Source organism: Lepus europaeus, chromosome X, assembly GCF_033115175.1.
Source record: "Lepus europaeus isolate LE1 chromosome X, mLepTim1.pri, whole genome shotgun sequence".
In the NCBI taxonomy this organism is placed as follows: domain Eukaryota; kingdom Metazoa; phylum Chordata; class Mammalia; order Lagomorpha; family Leporidae; genus Lepus; species Lepus europaeus.
The window spans coordinates 42,566,806-42,587,110 of record NC_084850.1 but is presented as its reverse complement, the minus strand read 5'-3'; the positions used below and the strand labels follow the sequence as shown (position 1 = coordinate 42,587,110).

Genomic DNA, 20,305 nt, shown 5'->3' with positions numbered 1-20,305 from the left:
GGAATCAACCTAGGTGTCCAACAACTGATGACTGGATAAAGAAATTATGAGAGCCTGTGCTGTGGTGTGGTGGGTGAAGCTTCCTCCTGCAGTGCTGATATCCCATATGGGCGTCGGTTCGAGTCCTGGCTGCTCCACTTTCGATCCAGCTCTCTGCTGAGGCCTGAGAAAGCAGTAGAAGATGGATCAAGTCCTTGGGTCCCGGTACCCACATGGGAGACCTGGAAGAAACTCCAGGCTCCTAGTTTCTGATTGGCCCAGCTCCGGCTGTTGTGACCATTTGGGGAGTGAATGAATAGAGTGAATAAATAGATGGAAGACCTATCTCTCTCTCTCTGCTTCTGCCTCTCTCTAACTCTGCCTTTCAAATAAATAAGTATATCTTTAAAAAAAAAAGAAATTATGGTACATATACACTATGGAATACTACACAGTGGGTAAAAAAAATGAAATCCTTTTTTTTTCAACAAAATGTATGCAACTGGAAACAATACTTAGTGAAATAAGCCAATCCCCAAAAGACAGATATATGTTTTCCCTGATCTGTCGTAACTAAGAGTCTCCAAAATGTAATGTATTGAAGTGAAATGGACATTTTGAGACTTGATGATTGTTTACAGCCCTTGTCTCTACCGATGAGGAACGGTATTTTTTTTCTTTATACTATTTGCTAAACTCTTTACTTGGTGTCAGGTTAACCTTATGAGTATAAAGCAAACTGAAAATAGATCTTTGTAAAAATTAAAAAGTGGGACTGGGAAAGGGAGGATGAAGAAGTGTTAGAGCACGGATGGGAGGGAGGGTAGGGTGGGAAGTATCACTATATTCCTAAATCTGTATATAGGAAATACATGAAACTTGTATACCTTAAACAAAATTAAAAAAACAACACAAACAAAAAAAAAGAAATTTGGAAATCAACAAATTCAGTAAATATTGCAATATATAGCAAAATGCAGGCATATGAATGTAAAATGGTTATTAATAAAAGCTTACAATAAAATCAAATGTCACTGAATGTAGGTTCATTTTACTGTACATTTTGTTCTGTCAAAGCAACAAGATTTTACAGCACACACATGTTCTATTATTCATTTGGCTGGGCTAGTGATCCCCCAAAATGAGAGAAATCATCAAATGCTGTCCAAGAGCTGGTGAACGAACATATCAGCCCTCTTTCTGAGTTCTGTAGTTGAAGAAAAGAAACCATTCTTTCCCCGATGACTTAAGACTTAATTGCTTTGAGTGCAATCCACTTAGGAAATCAGGTTTACGTTGTCTTAATAGCAAGATACTTTTCTGACACAATATAAAAGAGAGAGGGAATGAATGCCTGAAAAACTCTGCGGCCCACAATAAGGCTCACTTTTCCCAAAAAGATGGGCTTCAGGAAAACACCTCGCCCCTCATCTCCCCATTCGTTTTGGATGTGATGCCTGCAACTCCATCTACCATTAGAAAGTCATTCTCTGGGTTGAAAGCCATAAAGTGCAAGCATCTCTGGAGTGGGTTACACTGTTAACTGGAATGCTAATTTCTTGATGTTTTTTCCGAGGTTTATCTAGATCCGCCAGTGGGACAGGAAGAAATGAGCAGGCGATGATGGGCAGGGTAGAGGGGAGCAGGGAGAATTTGGAGAACGGGGGTGGCGGACAATAAAACTCCGGTTGCTTCTGCCGCAGGTCTTTGGAGAAGGGCCCCAGGAAAGCAGAGGAGGGGGCTGCGGGGGAGGAGCGGAGAGGCCCGGGTCGCGGCCCCGCCCACGCGGGGAGGAGTCTCCCGTCCCGCGCCGGGCGTCCCAGGCCCGCTGCGCGCGCTGCAGCGGAGGCGTCCCGCGCACCAGGAAGTGACTCTTACCTCGCTGCAGCTTTGTAAGAGGATTTGTTGGTTACGACGGGAGGTAAGGCGAGGGGGTGGGGTGGTAAATAGCCCGGAAAACGCGATTTCACCCTTGCTGTACAGAAAAGTGCGTATTGCACCAAACTGCCGGCAAGGCGGGGAATTGAGAACACTGGCGGCGCTGGGGGACGCGGCCGTGTGGTGGCTGCGCAAGGTCACGATCAGCGGAGAGGCCAACGTAACTCCTGGGTCCCTCCCCCTAGTCCCCTGGCCCTGCAGCCTAATCCAGTTCAGTAGCCAGCTTTCCTAGCGTCTCCTCTTTGTTAACTCTTCCTACAGGCACTTTGGGCCAAAGCTGCCCGCAGGAAGGGGGAGGGGGGAGGATCTGAGGATCTGAGCGCACGTGGACTGCAGGCGGGCGCCGCAGTTAATGCTGCTGGTTTGGCAAGGAAGGAAGAGCGGAGGGCAAGCAGGACCCCTGGGGGCAGATGACATTTTGCTCCAGCGGATCCTTGGCCCTGCGCGCACCAGAACTGCCATGTAGCTTCTTGGATTTGGAGCTGCATCTATCCATGGAAGCCCTGCACAATTACTCTGCCTTCCTATCTGGCTACTCCGGACACCCAGGCAAGGAGTGGAGTTGTCACACAAACACACACGGTTTTGTTTCCTTATTTTTCGTTTATTAAAACAGGAAAAACTATAAAAAGAAAACAGTGCTTTCTTTAAATAGGTGCCCCTGCTAATATTAAACGGAAGTCACTTTGATATTACTGTACTGTCTTGAAAAATAGATTTCACCACAAAAATTAACTACATAACGATGAAAAACTCTATGGTAGGAATGGTGGCTGATGCATGACCACATTTGAAGAAGACTAGCCGGACAAGGACAGTGCTTTGGAGGTGCGACACATGAACCACGGCCCTGGTAGCAGTCACCAGTGAGAGGCCCCCTAACTCTGACTCTCATGGGGTTGGGGTAGCTGTTTCCACATTCCTCAGCTCTTCTGTCCTTTTGTGAGCAGTCAGATGGGTTAATGGACCGTCACTGTGGTCCTGGTGATAATTTAGGGTGCAAAATGCTAGTCTTTAGCAAGGCCTAAAGTGCCTACCTGACCACTCCTTGGAAGTTTCCATAAGAATAGTAAGGAAGGAAGTGGGGATTCCACCCTGAACTCACAGTTTATTGTGAAAACAAGTTAGCTGTCCCACCCTTCTGGATGGCTTTTTCTTTGTTTTATAAGCAAGATGCAGGGCATATAAGATTGCAAATCAGGTCTTTTGAAAGATATTTGGTCCCTACCTTTTTTTTTTTTTTAAGATTTATTTATTTATTTGAAAGTGGAGCAGCTGGCCTCGAACTGGCGCTGATATGGGATGCCAGCACTTCAGGCCAGGGCTTTAACTCACTGGGCCACAGTGCCGGCCCCGATATTTGGTCCCTACCTTGTAATAGAATGTCAAGCTGTTAAGTTTTTTTCTTCCCCAAAATTGGGCTTAAAAACTGCAGCCCCTTTGGGTTTTTCCTCTCTTGCAGCCCCTCTCCCTGCCACTCTGGCTGGAGGTCCGTGACTGTAATAAATCTTGCTTTTAAACCTCTCTGCTTGTCTGCCATAACACTTTCTATGCTACCCCACCAAAAAAGAGTTTGATGTTCCCTTCACCTTCCTGCTTCCCTGAAGTCTGGGATTCAAGGTCATTGGCCTCCTCAGCCCCACCAGGTCATTCTTTCATCTTTGTCACCTGCTTCCCTCATTTCCTCTCTCTGGCTTTTGTTCTCTTTCATATCAAAATACATACATATCTCTTATCCTACAAATATGGGCCATCACAGGTCACACACTTTTGATAGTTTAATTAGGTTTATTTATTTATTTATTTTTTTACAGATTTATTTATTTGAAAGGCAGAGTTGCAGAGTTAACAGACAAAGTGAGACAGAGACAGAGGCAAAGAGATCTATCCACTGGTTCACTCCCCAGATGGCTGCAACGGCTAGGTTTGGGCCAAGCCAAAGCCAGGAGCTGGGACCTGAACTGGTATTCATATGGGATGCTGCTGTCACAGGTGGCAGGTTTACCTGCAGTGCCACAGTGCTGGCCCCTGCTTTTGATAGTTTTACCAGGTGGTCGAGGGGCTGGCAGTAACCTGACCACATCATAGTCTGGCAGGCACACATGCAGAGAGGAGAGGTTTGGTGTGCGTGTGTTGCTTTTAGAAGTTCCTACGTGATTGTGCTTCTTGTCACAACCCTTGCATGCATTATTATATACTACTAATATTATTATATATAATATTAATATAATATATATTATTATATGCATTATTATATTATATTTGCAGGTTGGAGACTGAGGCACAAAGAAGCCAAGTGACACGCTTTCAAGAAAAGCCCAAGGAAGGGTGGTGACACACGTTGAACACCCGAGTTAAGTGCAGTCCTGAGCATTTCATGTATATGAGCTCATTTAATTCTCACCACAAACCTGAAAGGTAGGTGTTATCAGCCCTATTCTTATGGATAGAGACACTGGGATTCAAAGTGATTAAGTAATGAAGTAGAGTTGGGATTAGAGCATGGTTCTAAGGCCCCATATTCTTTCTTTCTTTTTTTAAGATTTATTTATTTTATTATAGAGAGAAGGAGAGAGGGATCTATCTGCTGGCTCACTTCCTAGATAGCCACAGCGACCAGCACTGGGCCAGGCCTAAGCTAGGAGCCTGGAGCATCATCTGGGCCTCCATATGGGTGGTGCCCATCTTCCACTGCTTTTTCAAGGCCATTAGCACGGAATTAGATTGGAAGTGCAGCAGCCAAGATCCAAACCAGTGCCCCAATGGTATGCTGGTGTCACATCCCACATGGGATGCCACCTGCTAGGCTACAACAATGGCCCCAAGGCCTGTGTTCTTTTTTCTTTTCTTTTTTTTTAGTTTTATTTTATTTTATTAGAAAGAGTTACAGAGAGAGGTAGAGACAGAGAGGAGGTCTTCCATCCACTGGTCACTTCGCAGATGGCCGTAATGGCTGGAGCTGCACCAATTTGAAGCCAGGAGCCAGAAGCTTATTCCGAATCTCCTATGTGGGTGCAGGGGCCCAAGGACTTGGGCCATCTTCTATTGCTTTCCCATAGCAGAGAGCTGGATCGGAAGAGGAGCAACTGGGACTAGAACCAGCGCCCATGTGGGATGCCAACCCTTCAGGCCAGGGCTTTAACTCGCTGCGCCACAGCACCAGCCCCAAGGCCTGTGTTCTTAACCATGACAACTTGTTGCCTTTTGTAGGGAGTTTGGGTGGGGAGTACTATCATTAACACTTGAATTCTGGGCCAGCTTAATCTTCTGTTAGAAAGCTGGAATTCCCCTCCCTCCTGGAAATGATTACAGGCTATGTCAGTTGCTCCCTTTAGTAGTTTGCAATCATATAGAATGGTATGTAGGCTGCATATTACAGCACCCAAGTCAGCATCCTCTCAATTACCCATTGATCATAGCATACTAAGTTAGTAATAAGAGGGAGCTCTGGAGGAGCTCCATTGCATACACTGGACTTTAATATAGTGAGTTAAAGTGTGACTTAGTGTTGGGATGAACTCCAAGGGAGAGGTCAGTGACAGAAAGCTAATTTCACAGCAGATCAGAAGGATGTCAAGCCAAGTCCTGGATACTTTAAAATGCACTTACACGGGCCGGCGCCGTGGCTCAATAGGCTAATCCTCCGCCTTGCGGCGCCGGCACACCGGGTTCTAGTCCCGGTTGGGACGCCAGATTCTATCCTGGTTGCCCCTCTTCCAGGCCAGCTCTCTGCTGTGGCCCGGGAGTGCAGTGGAGGATGGCCCAAGTGCTTGGGCCCTGCACCCGCATGAGAGACCAGGATAAGCACCTAGCTCCGGGCTTCAGATCAGCGCGGTGCGCCGGCCGCAGCGCGCCTACCGCGGCGGCCATTGGAGGGTGAACCAACGGCAAAAGGAAGACCTTTCTCTCTATCTCTCTCTCTCACTATCCACTCTGCCTGTCAAAAAAAAAATGCGCTTACACAACAGTAGACAGGACACAGTAAGCAAAAAAACAGGATCCCATGTTGGAGGAAGAGGGATTCCTTCCTGTTTGCAAAGTGGAGCCCTCCCCTGTATTCTCAGAGTCACCCATTTTAACTCTTCCAGCTTTGGTCTCAGAGTTATTCCCACTGTCGCCTCTTCTAGCTCCTCTCCTTTGATATCGCCACCCCCAGATGCTGTTTTGAAATGCATCATGACAGTCATTGTTAACCCTGAAGAGCTTTGCAAATATCATCTCAAATCTGCTAAGGACTTTCTGTGAATTATCTTTATTTAACTCTTAGAACCATTATATGAAGTAGGTTCTATTATTGCCTGCATTATCCAGCAAAAACAAAAACAAGACTAAGGTCAATGGAAATGATTCTTGCCACCTAGCTCCTAAGTGGTGGAGCCAGTGGGCCGCCAGGCCCAATCTGTCTACTTCAGGTCTGTGCTCCTACAATCCCAAAGCCTTCACTGTCTCCACTGTCTGCTGCTGCCCATTGCCTTTAGCCACAGACTTCCTGGATGTACAGCCTTTTCATCCAGTGTTGCCTCGGCCTCCTCAGCCCTACACTCTTTCTGCTCTCCAAATGTTACCGTTCCCTAGCTTTAGTCATTGGCCTTTTGCTCTTCTCTGTACTTAAAGCTCTCTTTTTATCTTTTTTTTTTTAAAGATTTATTTATTTGAAAGTCAGAGTTACAGAGAGGCAGAGGCAGAGAGAGAGAGAGAGAGAGAGAGAGGTCTTCCATCTGCTGGTTCACGCTCCAGTTAGCCACAACGGCCAGAGCTGGGCTGATCCGAAGCCAGGAGCCAGGAGCTTCTTCTGAATCTCCCATGCGGGTGCAAGGGCCCATGGACTTGGGCCATCCTTTACTGCCTTCCCAGGCCGTAGCAGAGAGCTGGATTGGAAGTGTAGCAGCTGAGTCTCGAACCGGCTCCCATATGGGATGCTGGCACTGCAGGCAGTGGCTTTTCCCGCTGAGCCACAGCGCTGGCCCCTCTTTTGATCTTAGAGCTTGTACTGGACCAGAGTCTCTAGCATTGACTTCTCTCTTGACTTGTCTTGCTGCTTCTGTGCTACTTAGTAGGTTTCCGTTTGGATATTTCCCCATCGGATCAAACCCAGCGCATCTCAAATGTGAGCCTACTTTTTATTTACCACCATATGTCCTCTTTATTTCTCTATATAAAGCCAATAAAGTCAATAAAGTACAATAAAGTCAATATTTTATTCAGGTATTAGCATTCCTCCAAGTCTCATCATGTTGCCTTAACTTTTCAACCTTATTGTCTCTGTTCTGTGAAATGAATGAGTGTTTTAGGCAGGCCAGTCTACCTCCTGTGTTCCAAACATCTAATTCACCTCCCTTGCCTTCCTTTGATACCCCCAGCCAGGGAGAGTCTGTGCTGGGGAGCCTGCCCTGAGTGCTCATCAGGAACCAAGCATATTGCATTATTTACTAATGTCTTTTCTGTGTTGGCATTTGATCTCCTCAATTGGATTGTAACCTTTGTAACCCCTCTGGTTTCCAGTGTGGCTTGGCGTCTTGCACATAGGAAATGCTCACTACATACTATTTGGTTGGTTGGTTGTTGTTTTGACGGGTAGAATAGGGGAAGAGATTGGCCATAGTCATGTATGCAGAGAATTGAACTGTTTGTTGGAGGACCAAGACTATGTTTTCCTCCTTTCTTTTCTGTGGGAGCCTAATAGTACCTTGTGCGTGGTAATTCAACAGATTCTGCTTTTTTACTGAGTGTCTCCCCTGCACCAGTGCTGAATTAGGTGTTGGGGTTGCTTAAGGGTTTGTAAGTGGGTGAAGGGATTTGGGAGTTGTGCCTCCATTTCCCAACTTGTATATGTCTGCCTTTCACCAGGTAGATGTCCGTATGTCTTTGGATGGCAGGTATCAGGAGAAGAGTCCTGGTACACAGCCCCAGGTGCTTCCTCTCCGGGGTGGCTCTCTTCTCCAAACCACTGCTGCTTCCCTGGGGTGCCAGACAGCTTCCAGGTTGGTCACGACTCTTTCCGGACACAGCATGTCAGGGAAATTTCATCCATGTGATAGCCAAGAACTGTCAAAGGGGACAGAAACATCAGAAGAAGCCAAGCCATCTTGGACCACCAGAGAGTTCCTGGCAGGAAAGGTGAGGCCCAGTCCGGGTCTGTGGATCTGGTGGAATTCTGTATTCCTAATGTAACTAACGTGGCACTGCAAGTGAGGATACCCAGTACAGACTTCAGGGCATCTGCAGAAGTCATGTGAGTGGAAATGCTCTGGGGTTGCACAAAATATTCTTGTCTTTGAGCGTATTTTTCTCAGAAAGGTGATACTAGAGTGGGACTGTCTCTCTAAACAGTCCAGGGTATGTGTGCTGAAAACTAGCGCCCCAGAATGATATTAGATGGATTAGAAATGAAGAGTCCCATTGCAGCCATACAAACACAAATAGACCTCATTTTATGCAACAAATGCATCTTCTAAATCAAATTATATTTTAAAGGCATTAGGGAGGTGAGCTATTTAAAGGAACCCAACAGTGAAGCCTTTTGTAATATGATTAATTATCACCTGATAAATCTGAATTTTTCTTATATGAGGTTTGCCCATCTGTTCTGCTTTGTTAAGTAGACAGCACCAAAATGGGCTCTTCTCCCAGACTCCTTCTCCCTAGAGGCTCGTGAGTTAGGTCTTCTGAATGCTAAGTAAAACACTAGAGAAAATGGTAGCAGGAAGTACATAGGCATAGTAGGTGCTCGGGCCATGTTTATATGATTAACAAAGTGCCTGAATTATTTGATTCAAGGCTGGCTGATGTTGTAACGCCACTCTGGAGGCTGAGCTATGAAGAGCAGCTCAAGGTAGGTGCCCAGCTTGAGTCTTTCCCTTTCCTCTCCAGCAGAACAGCATTAAACTGGGAGAAAGCTTGACCAGGCGATTCTCCCAGGCCTGAAACTATATCCCAGTGACTGGAATTGGAACTTCAGGCTGCTCATATGTTCCAGACTCTGGATGCTTAGATCCAAATGCCTATTTTGTTCCTGGCTATTTTGCCACTCTTTACAGCTCTGTGTGGAAGTGGTGGTGCTCATGCTGTGGCATATACAGCTGCAGTTTCCAGCAATAGTAGCCACTAGCCACATGTGGCTATTTAAATTTAAATACAGTCAATCCTACTCTAATGCCTATTTTGAGAGTGGAAATTTGTTTCAATGGATTGAAATATTAGGGAACAATTTGAGCATAATACACATTTCACATTTGCTTAGTAGTGATGTTAGAGGTGAAAAATACTAGATGAAAGAAGGAAACGACACCCAGCTGAACATGAGTAACACGAGGACACATGAACCGAACACCATACACACATCCAACACTGCTGGGTCCCTCTGTGCTCCAAGCATGTTATGAGCCACGCTCCTCTGAATGTGGTGTTAGAGCTTTCTGTCCAACTCCTATAACCCTCCTTTACTACGTCACCTTTAACTCTAAGCTGCAGCCCTTCTGACAAACACAAGCACACTTTAGGTTTAGGGTACACTGCTATCCTTATCATAGTACTCATATTTCTTAACCATTTGCTGTGTAAAAAATGATGCTACTGTGTTTATTAGGTTCTTATCTTTTTTGTGGGTGTCACTGAAAAGTTGTGGAATGTTGTGTGCCTAACCCCATGAGCCCTGGGATGTTTTTGTGTGTGTGCAATTTTGCATTACCTTTAGATGCTTCGGTTTTACAGGCCATATGGTCCCCATCCCAACTACCCAACTCTGCCACTGTGGTGCCAACACAACCACAGACAACATATAAACAAGGGAGCCCAGAATATGTAAGAATACTTATGTCACATTATAGCAGAATTGACTCTATACATTAGTTAAATAAGACTAAGAGTTCCATTCCTCAGCCTCACCAGCCGCATTTCAAGTGCCCAGCAGCTAGTGGCCACTGTATACATAGGACACAGTGCAAACATAGACTGTTTCCATTATAGAAAGCTCTACTGGTCAGCACTGGCAAATATCTTGAATGTTTAGTCTGAACAGTTCAATAAAATGATCAGCTTATGCCAGAGCTTTCTCTTGGCCTTTCTCCAATACCTTATTAGGTTTGTCTCAGTTCCATTATTCTGGGTTCCTTATCTGCTGAGAACGTGGCCCAAGAATCTGTGCGATATCCTTCTTTTGTCCCATTTGTTTCCCATTCTTTGCTGTGAGATCACAAAAGTCTTGTTTCATTGCTTATATTCTTTTGCAGGTGAAATTTGAAGCTCAGAAAAAAATTTTACAGAGACTGGAGTCTTACCTTCAGATGCTCCAAAGAGTCAAGGTCACAGCAGCTGCAACATCCAAGGAGCTGTGTTGTCTTCTCCATCCTATTATACCTTCTGTAAGTCTCCACGCCCCACTCCTTACCCACCAAGCCCTCTTCATGGCTCATAAAATCAGCCGCTGTCTGCTGAGCACTTGCTGGGTATTGGGCTCTGAGCTAAGTGATTCTCATGCGCCATTTTTCTTCATTTTACTGTTTACAATAACTCTGAGGAGTTGGTACTGCCATTTTACAAATGAAGACATAGAGGCTCAGAGAGATTAAGTAATTTGCCAGGACACACACATCTTGGAAGTGCCAGAGTGGAGATTCACACTGAGGACTATGTGATACAAGGCACAGTTTATCAACCACGATGCTACTACCTGAGCTGGGCTCCCTTGTTTGTATGTTGTCTGTGGTTGTGTTGGCACCACAGTGGCAGAGTTGAGTAGTTGGGATAGGGACCATATGGCCTGTAAAACCGAAAATATGTATGCTCTGGCCCTTGCCACAAGTTTGCTGACTCCTTTTTGGTAAGATTAGAACCCTTTTCTGCTATGGAGTGTCTTGCTTGGCCACAGACTTTCACATATGTCATACCTTCCAGGTAAGCAGTATGCATTCTTATCTAGAGAACATTCCTGTTTTTGCTCTTTTGTTTTCCTCCTTTGTTTCATTTGACCCCCCTCTTGTCCCCTTCCTGTCCTTTTGCCCTTTCCAGCCTGTCATCAATGACTACCGAAATAAGTCCACCTTCTCCGTGAACCGAGGTCCAGACGGCAATCCCAAGACTGTGGGGTACTACCTGGGAACTTGGAGAGGTCAGTAGAAGGCTATGATCCGTAGAAATAGCAAACCAAGGACTGAGAGGGAAGGGAAGAGCACAGAGAACAGTGTCAGTAGGAGTGGAAAATATAGTGGCCTTAAAGGAGGAGGTTGGATTGGAAGTCTTTGCTGCAGAACGTGATCCCAAGGTTCATTGTAGATACATTCTGGTGGGTAGTCATTGTAACACAGTGACAGAAATCATACGATTCCTTGCTCTTTCTTCTTCAATGAGCCATATAGCTGATAACCTAGCAAGCACTTCACGAGTGTTACCAATGTTGCAGCGGCTGTATCATCCTCGTCATCGTCGTCGTCAGTTTATGCTAGTTTCCATGCTGGGAGCAGTCTCCTCGTTGTTACAGTTGCCTTTTCTATCACATATCTCCATGTCCCTGAAAGATAGAGTTTTCTGTGATAAATCTGCCTTAAAGGAATTCACAGGGGAAGTGTATTTGGGTGAGGGAAATCTTAGTGGCCTGTTTCTGAGACGTAACTCTGGTATCCATTCCCAAACTCCATTCCTGGACTTCCCATTTGCCTGTTTTCAATAAACCCACCGTTTTTGGTATTAGTCACACTATTTAATATCCATATGCTTGAAACTACAGTTCATTAGGAGGCACTTGGTTTTTTTCCCCCACTGTGCGCTGAATTAAATGAAGATGACGTCAGTGTTGTATTATTCAGTAGCCAGAAAAACAAAACCCATTACATTTTATTTTTCCTCTTAAAATGTGAACAGAAAGCAGATGTCGTCATATGGCACATTTGTGGCATGAAAGAAAATAGTGAGGACGAGCTCCATTAAGAATTCACTGCTTAATGGCTAGACCAGGAAACAATTAGGTTTTCCCTGAAAAATGGCCATGTGCTGGAATTAAGTACTTTGCTTCTTCCTATCCACAATACGCCTCTTCGAAGGAGGGAATTGGAGTTGGCAGACATTTTCTCCTAAATAATCTTTTTCAGAGAAAAGCCCATTAGTTAATTCTTTTATTTCCCACAGATGGGAACGTGGTCTGTGTGCAGTCCAGCCATCTGAAAAACATCCCTGAGAAGCACAATCAAGTGGCTCAGGTAAAAAGGGACAAGGGCATTATGAAATGATGTGGGGCATTGTCGCCTATTACAGCAGCAACCGTGACATTTCAATCTCAGAGCCATTGCCAGTGGGTAGGCGAGATTCTGAATGTATGCGTCTCAGTGTGGAGAGCTGACTGCTGGCGTTTCATTTCATGAAGACTGAGAAGGAAGGGAGAGGACTACGTCCATTACTGTTAAGTCTAAGCATCCAAGTCCAGAAGTGTTAGGACAGAGAGATACTGGGAAGGCCACTGTAGCCAGTGTCAGGTCCTGAAATAATTGGAAGGCGAGTGTCTTCGGCAGAACAGAATAGAGAAATATCATGAGATGGGGGAGTGACCATAATTATCTGCATCCTGAAGAGATGTTGATGTTCCCCTGGCTCAAAGGCTGCCTGGTGTGGTTAGGTTAAGCTATGGACGCGTGTTGAAAAGTTGCATTGGACTTTGGAAAAAATGTTGAAGTATTACATGTTAGTCCAAAATTTTAAAAAAAATGTTCTGAGATCAATCCAAATAAATAAATTAAAGCTTGACTCTAAAAAAGAAGTTCTGGGGGCTGGGGAGGGAGGATGGATTGTAATTTGAAATAGGGTCAAGGTAGTTTTCATTGAGAAAATGATATTTGAATAAAGCAGTGCTTCTCAACTGAGGGCAGCTTTGCCTTGCAGCGGACAGTTGACTGTGTCTGGGGACATTTTTGGTTATTACTGCTGGGGGCTGGTTGGGTAGTCCTATGGCTGTGGAAGTGGGTAGAGGCCAGGGATGCTGTTGGAAGCACCCTACCACGTGCACGGGGCAGCCCTGACAGCATCTGTCCCAAATGTCGGTAGGCTGAGGTTGAAAAGCCCTGGAATAAAGCCTGGAAGGAAGTGAGGGTGTTAGCCATGCAGAGGTCTGAGGGAAGTGCAAAGGCCCTACATGGAGGAATGGCTGGCTTTGTGCAGGGACTGAAACTAGGCCCAGCTGTGTGAGGGAAGAGTAGTAAGAGATGACCTGAGAATTAATGGGGGCCAGATCATGTCGAGCCTCAGAGGCCATTGAAGGGACTTGAGCTTTTCAAAAATTCCTTTTTGGGGCCTGGTGTTGTGGTGCAGTGGGTTAAGCCACTGCTTGCAATGCTGGCCTCTCATATGGTAGTGCTAGTTTGAGTCCTGGCTGCTGTGCTACCAATACAGCTGCCTGATAATGGGGCCTTGCCACCCACATGGGAGACCTGAATGGAGTTCCTGGCTTCAGCCTGGCCCAACCTTGGCAGTTGTAGTCATTTGGGGAGTGAACCAGCAGATGGAAGATCTCTCTCTCTCTCTCTTGCTCTGTCTCTGTGTGTGTCTGTCCCTCTTTCTTTAATGCTCCATGTTTCAAATAAGTAACCAAATAATCTTCTAGAAAAAAACCCAAATTATTTGAAATTGACCCTTCATAGTTTGTATACTATATAATGACCCTTCAGTAAGTATATATGCTATGTAATGATCTTATCAGTGTAATTAGCATTTTTCTTTTTAAGATTTATTTATTTGAAAATGTTACATAGAGAGGTAGAAAGAGAGAGAGAGGTCTTCCATCACCAAATGGCTGCAGTAGCTGGAGCTGAGCTGATCTGAAGCCAGGAGCTTCTTTCAGTCTCCTATGTGGGTTCAGGAGCCCAAGCAGTTAGACCATCCTGCGCTGCTTTCCCAGGCACATTAGCAGGGAGCTGGATCAAAAGTGGCGAATCGGGGACTCGATCCAGCGCCCACATGGGATTCTGGTGCTGCATGCCAGGGTTTTAATCCACTGCGCCACATCGCTGGCCCACCACATTGCCGGCAACTAGTCACCCTCCTGTGTTCTGCAGTATTAGAACTTACTTTTCCATGTGACTGCATTTTGGTACCCGTTTTCCTTCCCCTCTCTCTTCTCCATCCCAGCCTTTGGTGACATCTGCTCTGTTTTCAAATTTCTGTGAGATGTACATTTTTAGCTTTCACATATGAATGAGGACTTGGGCTTTTATTCTGAATGAAATGAGGAGCCACTGGAGGTTTTGATGGGGGAATGTCGTGACATGATTTAGGGTTTCAGCAGGATCACTCTGGTTATTGGGTTGAGAGTAGATTATTGAGGGGGGTTGTTGGAAGCAGGGAGACAGGTTTGGAGACAGTTGAAGTGTTCTTGGTGAGAGTTCCTGGGAGCCAAATGAGGAAAGTGAACCGAGGAGGAGGGGCTCACCAGCTGTGCCCAGTGTAGCATGGTCATAGGACTTCATAGTAAGGAGGTTCCTGGTGAGGTTAATGTGAGCTCTTTTGGTGGAGTACTGGAGATCAGATTCAGGTGGGGATATAGAAGGAGAAGAGTGGGAGGCCGTAGACTTACATAATTCTTGTGAGGAGTTTTGCTGCGAAGTGGAAGAGAGAAATGGAGCAGTCACTTGTGGGGAAGGTGGGATTGAGAGGGTTCCTTTCTGGTTTTTGTCTTGAAAAGGGAGAGTATAAGCATGCTTCTATGTTAATGGCAATGATCCAGTAGTGAGAGGAAAATGATGATATAGGAGAAAGAGAAGGAATAATTGGTAGAAAAATGAGTTTAAATAAGCTTATACCTTTCAGGAGGATTTAAAAATAATAATAATAAAATATGTGTAACTATTTGAAAGGCCGAGAGACAGAGAGCTTCCAGTCCACTGGTTCACTCCCCAAATGCCTCCAGTGGCTGGCTGAGGCTGGAATTGGGAGTGTCCAACTACTTAAGCCATCACTACTGCCTCCCAGGGTCTGAAGCTGGAGTCAAGAGCTAGAGCCAGAGGTGGGCATCGAACCAAAGCACTCCAGTGTGGAACACAGATGTCCTAACTGCACCTGCCCCTCATTTTGGTAGGATTTTTAGGAAGAATGTTCTGTTGTTTTTATCAGAAGATCCCTTCAATCGTAATACTTAGGGATTCTTTTATAAGAATAGGAATTGCAATCTCCCATTTTACACTGAAGAAGCCAAGGTCCAAGGTCATCAAATGGAAAAGCTATATTTCATGTTTATTTCCCCATTATCTCCCAGGTCTGCCTCAGTTTTTCAATTACCATCCTTCCAGGACCTCTGTGACATTTGAATCTTGCTTCTAAAAAGTGTTCCTTTCTAACCAGCCAGTAAATGACAGTTGAATCAGTTCTTCCTTAAGTCCCCAACATCAAAATATGAAAAATACACTCAGTACAGTTAAGCATATCTTATATTGTTTTTATGAGGGACTCATAAAGCGTAGAGAAAATTCATATAATGAAAAACTTATGCGTAGATATCAAAATGTTTTTGTACACAGATAAATCTATCTTTAAGATTTTAATTTTTATTAAAAGTTATTTTTAATTACTTGAAAGACACAGAGAGGGAGACAGACAAAGGTCTCCCATTTACTGGTTCTCTCCCCAAATGCCCACATCACCCTAGGGCTGGGCCAGGCCAAAGGAATAAGCCATGCGCTCAATCTGGGTATCCCTAGTGGGTGGCAGGGACCCAAGTACTCGAGCCATTACCACTGCCTCTCAGGGTGCACATTAGTAGGAAGCTGGAATGTAGAGCAGAGCAGGGACTTGAACCCAGGATCTTTGGGCATCTCAAGTAGGGAGTCAATCACTTTGTCAAACAACTGCCCAAACATAGGTTTAATTCCATTTTTCCATAAATCTTTAAAATACCCTCATATAAGAAGTTATATAGTAAAAATGATCAGTTACAGCTCTGATAGATCTTACCCTCTCAGGTAGCACTGGTTTTCTGTGTTACTTCCCCTTCACTGCCTAATTCGGGGTTTCTTGAGAACATGGACGAACCTAGAATGCTTGCATTATGGAAACCAAAGGAACTAGTAAATCACCCAGTGTGTCCTGGCTTTTGTTTGAAAACTGTGTCTTTAAGAATTTTTGAGATCGGGGCCGGCGCTGTGGCTCAGCGGGTTAACGCCCTGGCCTGAAGCGCTGGCATCCCATATGGGCGCTGGTTTAAGACCCAGCTGCTCCACTTCCAATCCAGCTCTCTGCTATGGCCTGGGAAAGCAGTAGAAGATGGCCCAAGCCCTTGGGCCCCTGCACCATGTGGGAGACCCGGAAGAATCTCCTGGCTCCTGGCTTCGGATCGGCGAAGCTCTGGCCGTTGCGGCCATCTGGGGAGTGAACCATTGGATGGAAGACCTCTCTCGCTCTCTCTGCCTCTCCTTCTCTGTGTAACTCTGACTTTCAAATAAATAAATAAATCTTAAAAAAGAATTTTTGAGATCACAACAACTAAGTCAAGATTGCATTTGATTCATGTTCACTAGGAGAAAATGACAGATCTGACTATAGTGCTGTTAGCACCTGGTATATGACGAAATAGAGATATGGGAGCAGGTAAGATTTCACGTCCGATATCCACATCCAATATCAGAGAGCCTAGCTGTGAGTCCTGACTCCACTCCCAATACCAGCTTCCTGCTAATGTATATTCTGAGAGGATGTAGCTGATGGCTCAAGTACTTGAGTCCCTGCCAGCCACGTGGGAGACCTGGACTAAGTTCGTGGCTCTTAACTTTGGCCTGGTTCAGCCACAACTGTTGTAGTCATTTGGGGAGTGAACCAGAAGATAGGAGATTTCCTTCTCTGTTTCCCTCAAATAAATAAAAAATTGTCAAAAATTATAACTGATGGCTTTACAGGAATTTATAAGGAAGAATAGAATGACACAAGTCTAGTAATATGTTAGGAATCACAATCAGGAGTAATACACCTGCACCCAGAAGAAACTCCCGGCTCCTGGCCTTGGATTCGCCCAGCTCCGGCCACTGCATAGAAGATCTCTCTATTTGTCTCTCCCTCTCCCTCTCTCTCTGTAACCCTGCCTCTCAAATAAATAAATAAAATAAACCTTTTTTTAAGATCACTATATTCTCTGCTATGGCTGCGGTAATAAATACCACAGACTAAAGAGCTTAAATAGCAGGATTTTTTAAAAAAGATTTACTTGAAAGACAGAAACAGAGACAGTCATCTTCTGTCTACTGGTTTACTTCCTAAATGGCTACAACAGCCAGGGCTGGGCCAGGCTGAAGCCAGGTGCCCAGAACTCTATCAGGGTTACCTATGTGGGTGACAGGGGCCCAAGGACTTGTGCTATGCTTTGCTGCCTTCCCAGATACATTAGCAGGGAGCTGCCACCTGCAGTGCCAGCATTGCATATGGGTGCCAGTTCAAGTCCTGGCTGCCCCACTTCCAATCCAGCTCTCTGCTGCGGCCTGGGAAAGCAGTAGAAGATGACCCAAGTGCTTGGGCCCCTGTACCCATGAGGGAGGCCCGGAAGAAGCTCCAGGCTCCTGGCTCCTGCATGGTCCAGCTCCGGCCGTTGTGGCTATTTGGGGAGTGAATCAGCATATAGAAGACCTGTCTCTTTCTCTCTCTGTTTCTCTGTTTCTGTAACTCTGCCTTTCGAATAAATAAAATAAATCTTAAAGATAAAATAAAGCTTAAAGATTTATTTATTTATTTGAGAGGCAGAGTTAGAGAGGGAGAAGGAGAGACAGAGATCTTTCATCTGCTGGTTCATTCTCCAAATGGCTGCAGGGGCTGGAGCTGGGGCGATCTGAAGCCAGGAGCCAGGAGCTTCTTCTGGATCTCCCACATGGGTACAGGGGCCCAAGCACTTGGGTCATCTTCTGCTGCTTTCCCAGGTGCATTAGCAGAGAGCTGGATTGGATGTGGGGTAGCCAGGACTCAAACCAGTGCCCATATGGGATGCGGGCACCACATCAACCTTCTAGGCCACAGCGGTGGCCCCCTTAGTCACTTTCTTTAAAGGTCCTGTCTCTACAGTCATATTGTAAGCTATTGGGGATTAAGGCTTTAGCATATTACTTTTGGGGGGGCACTTTATAGCCTCAGGTAGTCACCTAGCATACATCATCAGCTATGTCACTTGTTAGTTTTACCTGAGTAACAGTACTGTTTTCTTCCTAGTGCTATGAAGTATTTCTCCGACAGTCTCCCCTGGAGCCCTGCCTTCTGTTTCATGAAGGTGGACACTGGCGTGAGCTCACGGTCCGCACTAATCACCAAGGACACACGATGGCCATCATCACCTTCCATCCCCAGGAATTAAGTCAGGTGACAGTGCTGCTGTTTGTTTTTGAAGGTTTCAGGGCAGAGAGCAGAAGCCACACATCCACCGCAGATTTGTGTTGGTGGGCAGAAGGATTGGGCATGAGGCAAGGATACTATTTAAAGCTACTGCTGGCAGAACCAGACTGCAAGGATGTGGCTAGATTACCATGTTAATTATGCCATGAAGACTCCCAAGTGTTTTCACAAGAATTTTGCCCAATGTACTAGGTGCTCTTCTGAATTCAAAAGCCAATTCAGTAGTGACTAGAACTTCAGAATTTTATAACCCAAATAATGATTTGCACTTTTAATACATTTAGAGTTCTCACATACTCCTATGTTTAAACATTCCTGGACTTAGGTGTTCAGCTCCCCCAAACTGAAGAGGCAAGAGGGGAAGTCCTGTCACTATAATTTTATAGAAAAACCCAAAGTTACAGGGCCAGTACATAACAAAGCTAGGATTTGAACCCAGGTCCTTGATGCCTGGTGTTTTTAACTCTATAGCTTCAACATGATTGACTCAATAGAAGCTTGTATCATGCTAATGCTTAGGTTCTCCCGTAAGAGTTTTTAAAATGTTCTGAACTCAAAAAACAAACAAAGGATTTAGTTACATGCTCAGTGTTGCCGGTGCCCCCTCTTTCCTTTCCCCTAGCACTTGTGTCTTCTGAGCTGGTGTTTGGGTAGGTGGTTGGGATGTCTGAAGTCGAGTAGGATGAAGGGAATGAAAAGTTCTTGCCTCTTCCTGATGGGACAGAGGCTTAGTTCAGCTCCTTGTTTGCAATAGGTGTAACTCAGTTTCCTTTGAGAAATATATATATATATAAAATATATATATAATACATATATAATATATATTATATATAATATATAAAATAAATATATATTTCTCAAAGGAAACAGTTACACCTATTATTATATATATAATATTATATAATAATATATATTATATATATAATATATATAAAGGCTCAAAGAAGAGAAAGTGCCAATTCTATTGTATGAGATTTTGCAAAAGCCACTAAACAAAATGCTGCTTCTACTGAGATGTGAAAAATCAGCGTGTAGTTCTTTTTTGTCCTACAGAATGATGCTTTAGATTGTGTTGTTTTAAGTTTTATTTATCTGAAAGGCAGACTGATAGAGAGAGACAGAGTGAGAGAACAGTAGAGAGATTTTCTCATCTGCTGGTTCACTCCCTAAACGGCCACAACAGCTGGGGCTGGGCCAGGCTGAAGCCAGGAGTCAAGAACTCCATCTGGGTCTCCCACGTGGTTGTCAGTGGCCCACGTATTCAGGTCATCTTCTGTTTTCCCAGGTGCATTAGCAGGGAGCTGGATCAGAAGCAGAGCATGAAGGTCTCAAAACAGCATTCCCATGTGAGATGCTGGTGTTGCAAGCAGGGCTTAAACTGCGATGCCACAACACCAGCCCCATAAGTGTTATCTCTGATAGGATTTGAAAAATATGGCTTCTGGGGCCAGTGCTGTGGTGCAGTGGGTTAAAGCCCCAGCCTGCAGTGCCAGCATTCCAATATGGGTGCCAGTTTGAGTCCCGGCTGCTCCTCTTCCGATCCAGCTCTCTGCTATGGCCTGGGAAAGCAGTAGAAGATGGCCCAAGTCCTTGGGCCCCTGTACCCACATGGGAGACCTGGAAGAAGCTCCTGGCTCCTGGCTTCGGATCAGTTCAGCTCTGGCCGTTGTGGTCATTTGGGGAGTGAACCAGCGGATAGAAGACCTCTTGGCTCTACCTCTCTTTGTATCTCTGTCTTTCACATAAATAAAAATAATTCTTAAAAAAATGAAAAATATGGCTAATTGTATAACTTGGTGGGGACATTTGTCAGAAATGAGTCTTTGACTCCTGGTTTTGTGGTCCGGGCAGGAGGAGCTCTGTGTTCAGAAGGAGACTATCAAGGAATTTTTCCTCCGAGGCCCTGGAGCAGTCTGTGACTTGACCTCACTTTACTTCCAAGAAAGGTAAACCGGGAGCAGCTAAACAGCAAGTGGGAGCGCCATGGCTTGCTGTCTTCTGAGTTTGTGCATTACTAATGCAAGATCTGGGCTAAGAGTTCCTAGGCCTC

General features: G+C 45.1%; 1 protein-coding gene across 7 annotated transcripts in view; it reads left to right on the top strand.

Annotated features, from left to right (window-relative positions):
- The window catches only part of TRMT2B (tRNA methyltransferase 2 homolog B), a 119,656-nt gene that overhangs the window by 2,317 nt on the left and 97,034 nt on the right, over window positions 1-20,305 (top strand). For 5 of the 7 annotated variants that reach the window (XR_009865048.1, XR_009865049.1, XR_009865050.1 and 2 more), the window contains exons 1-9: window positions 1,823-1,900; window positions 4,186-4,339; window positions 7,769-8,034; window positions 8,695-8,749; window positions 10,146-10,277; window positions 10,924-11,023; window positions 12,037-12,107; window positions 18,076-18,222; window positions 20,107-20,201. Coding sequence is in view for 4 of the 7 variants with exons in the window: in XM_062183991.1 (XP_062039975.1) it covers window positions 7,769-8,034; window positions 8,695-8,749; window positions 10,146-10,277; window positions 10,924-11,023; window positions 12,037-12,107; window positions 18,076-18,222; window positions 20,107-20,201 (866 nt within the window). In the remaining 3 variants the exon portion in view is untranslated. Of the gene's footprint in view, window positions 1-1,822; window positions 1,901-4,185; window positions 4,340-7,768; window positions 8,035-8,694; window positions 8,750-10,145; window positions 10,278-10,923; window positions 11,024-12,036; window positions 12,108-18,075; window positions 18,223-20,106; window positions 20,202-20,305 lie in introns of those variants that run through there. The other 2 variants (XM_062183989.1, XM_062183990.1) reach the window with 2 other exon arrangements.